At 58.6% G+C, this 3008-nt stretch overlaps 1 protein-coding gene across 1 annotated transcript in view; it reads left to right on the top strand.

Annotated features, from left to right (window-relative positions):
* The first annotated feature begins 1312 nt into the window (after positions 1 to 1312).
* Positions 1313 to 3008, top strand: part of HAGH (hydroxyacylglutathione hydrolase) — a 15904-nt gene continuing 14208 nt past the window's right edge. The window contains exons 1-2 of the mRNA XM_077762788.1: positions 1313 to 1509; positions 2040 to 2104. Of these exons, the coding sequence (XP_077618914.1) occupies positions 1405 to 1509; positions 2040 to 2104 (170 nt within the window). The 5' untranslated portion in view covers positions 1313 to 1404. The remainder of the gene's footprint in view (positions 1510 to 2039; positions 2105 to 3008) is intronic.

Raw genomic sequence — 3008 nt, forward strand, 5'->3', positions numbered from 1 at the left:
TCCTTCCTGGGCTCTGACAGTACTGGGCTTTGGCAGAGATGGAACATCACAGAAACTTGATGATACGGAAATGTTTGTTTTGTGGTGCATGAGGAGAAGGGCCCAGGAAAGGCGCAGCCGCTTGTCAAAGAAAAGGGGAATTGGATACCTTTGTGTCACTCTGTCCCCTTGACTCACTCGGTCCCCCTTGGCCGTAGCAGAGGAGGTTGATTTCAGCACGCGAGGCCCCTGGGGATGCAGTCCGTCAGTCAGTTGGTGCTGCCTGCCTTCTGGATCCCTGCTGGGAGAGCCTCCACCCCAGCACCGACCCGACCCCAGGATGACCCCAGGATTTCACAAGCCGGTCTCCTGCCACCTTTTGTGGTGTTAATCTCTTCGAGCTAAGACTTAGAGCGTTGTTGGGGCCTCTGTGAAATTTTAGGTGGAGTAGGGGTTTGACTGTTGAAAATTTTGGCACCGGACTCCTTGGTGGAGGGTCTTTGGGCTCTTGCCCTGGCTCAACACATGGTGACGCCGTGTCCTGAACACCTGAATCTGGAACCCTTGTGGCCACCGGTAGGTTTTGTGCCTCATCCAGATTTCCAGTTCTGCTCCCCCCCCCTTTTTTTTTAATGTTTTATTTATTTCTGAGACAGAGAGAGAGAGAGAGACAGCATGAGCAAGGGAGTGTCAGAGAGAGAGGGAGGCACAGAATCTGAAACAGGCTCCAGGCTCTGAGCTGTCAGCACAGAGCCCGATGCGGGGCTTGAACTCATGAACTGAGAGATCATGACCTGAGCCGAAGTCGGACCCTTAACCGACTGAGCCACCCAGGCGCCCCCACTTATGCCCTTTGAAAGTGAATATTGTTTTCTTGTCTGGCTGGATGCCTGGGAAGGGTGGGGAGCACGGGTGACAGACTCTCTGTTAGCTGGGCGGCGGGTGCTGAGGCGCAGTCCCGCTGGGCACGTGTCCTCTGGCTTCCTCTCTTCCTGGTCTGTGTGTGGACGCCCCGGAACGGGCAGCGGTCACAGTTGACAGTGGTTTGATCACAGCCACAAGCTGGCACTTCTGTCCTCCTGGAGCCCTCGAAAAAGAAAATAAGGGTCACAGTCTGAGAGATGATTTCTGTGAATGTGCATGTGAATTTTTGTATTTTCCGTGCAGATGTGGTAAAATGAGGATACTTTCTTCTTTGCCAAAGGGGCTCAGGAAAGCAGACACGGCGAGCCTCACACTTTGTCACTTGCCGTCACCTCCCTGGGACGTGCTGTCGGGACTCCGGGGCACCTATGCCGTGTCAGCCTGGCACGGCCTCCCGTGGACACTGACCGGGGCTGCCCTTTGTCTTCAGGTCCGGCCTGGCTGGGCGTCCTTCTCCATCACACGGGGTGCAGGAAGAGCCTGACCGTGGAACAGGACGCCATGAACGTGGAGTTGCTGCCCGCGCTGACCGACAACTACATGTACCTGATCATCGATGGCGAGACCAAGGAGGCCGCCATCGTGGACCCGGTGCAGCCCCAGAAGGTGGGAGGCCCCAGTGCCATGTCCTCGTTCCCCGCTGGGGTTCATATCTGCCCTGGCCTTGCAGCTTGGCCGAAGCTAAATGCAAATTAATCCATTTGGTTTTTGTAAAACCACTAAACTAGTGTCTAGTCACTCTGCTGTCGGGCAGAAGGCCACTGCGGGGTGGGGCCGGCAAAGGCTGGGGCGTGGAGAGAAGTGGGCTTCCGTGTGTACGGTCTCTGGGGTGGGGGCGGGGGGAGCAGGAGCCCTCCTCAGCCTGCCTGCCCGTCCGTGGGTCTGGCTGTCCCCCGGCGACCTCTGCTGGAGGGGCTCGGAGAGGTCGTGGCTGGCACCGAGCTGCCGGGTGCTCTAAGAGAGAAAAAGGCCACCTTCGCCCTATGCTGCTGGAGTGGGGGCCGGTCGGCAGGGTCAGGTCAGGGCCCGGCCACTCCCAGCAAACCCTGGGTCCCCCGCTGGGGAGCCCCGCAGCCTGGGGAGCCAGTGCTGGGAGCGTGGCCATGGCCTGCGTCCTGCCTCACGCTTGGTTGCAGGTTGTAGAAACGGTGAGAAAGCACGGCGTGAAGCTGACCACGGTGCTCACCACCCACCACCACTGGTAAGCGCTCCAGAGCCCGAACTCACTCCATGCCAGAGCCGCGCGGGCCGTGTGCACCCCGGGCTGGCGTCCGTGGGGTCGGTCACCCGCAGGCCCCCTGCGCCCTCCCACAGGTGGAGGCCTGGGCTGCCAGGGCTCTGAAAGCCGTCCCCTCCCAGCTGTACCCTCTTGTGGCTGACGGCTGGCCCGGTGGGACCCTGGGTGGACTCGAGGGCTTAGCCTCGGCGACCTTGGCCCTGACCACGGGCTCTGCTAACTCAGGGGCTCCGTGGGGAGGGCCTCCAGCGGCGTCCTTGAAGGTTCTTGGGCTTGTGTGATGGGAGACGGGCTTTGATGTTAGGGAAGAAACTAGTCTAGTCGTTAGTGTTTTTAAAGATCAAGCAGCCATGTTTGGAGACGTTGTGGTTTTCGAAATTTGAAGGAACAGATGAAAGAAGCACCTGTGTTTGGGTTTTAGACCCTTCTGTGGGGTTTTTGAAATTTTTGAGTCTCTTCATAGCTGGAAAAAATCTTTATTTGGTTCTGAATTTCCTTTTCCAACTAAGTGCCTGAGGGCAGCCAGCTGCCCAGAGCCCGTCCCAGAGGCTGTCGCTGCCCTGGAGTCTGCGCCGGGCGCCCTCCCCGCGGAAGCGTCCTGGGCACGTGGGCTGGCCAGAGTCCGCTTGGTGGTGGCAACTTCTCGGTTGATGTAGCTAAGTCACTGAGCGTCTGTGGGGGCGTCAGGTGTTAGTTCCTGGTGCTGATGGACGCGTCTGCAGCCGTGCCCTTGGCCGCTGCGCGCCTGCTCTTTCTGGAAGCTGTGCTGCGCGCTGCAGCCTCTTCTGTACTAAGTAACCACCAGGTCACTTTTCTGACGTTGTGATGCTGTGGGGTTTGTCATGTGTTTGTGTCAGAACACAAGAGA

This window comes from Crocuta crocuta, unplaced genomic scaffold (genome assembly GCF_008692635.1).
Source record: "Crocuta crocuta isolate KB4526 unplaced genomic scaffold, BGI_CrCroc_1.0 scaffold234, whole genome shotgun sequence".
Taxonomy (NCBI): domain Eukaryota; kingdom Metazoa; phylum Chordata; class Mammalia; order Carnivora; family Hyaenidae; genus Crocuta; species Crocuta crocuta.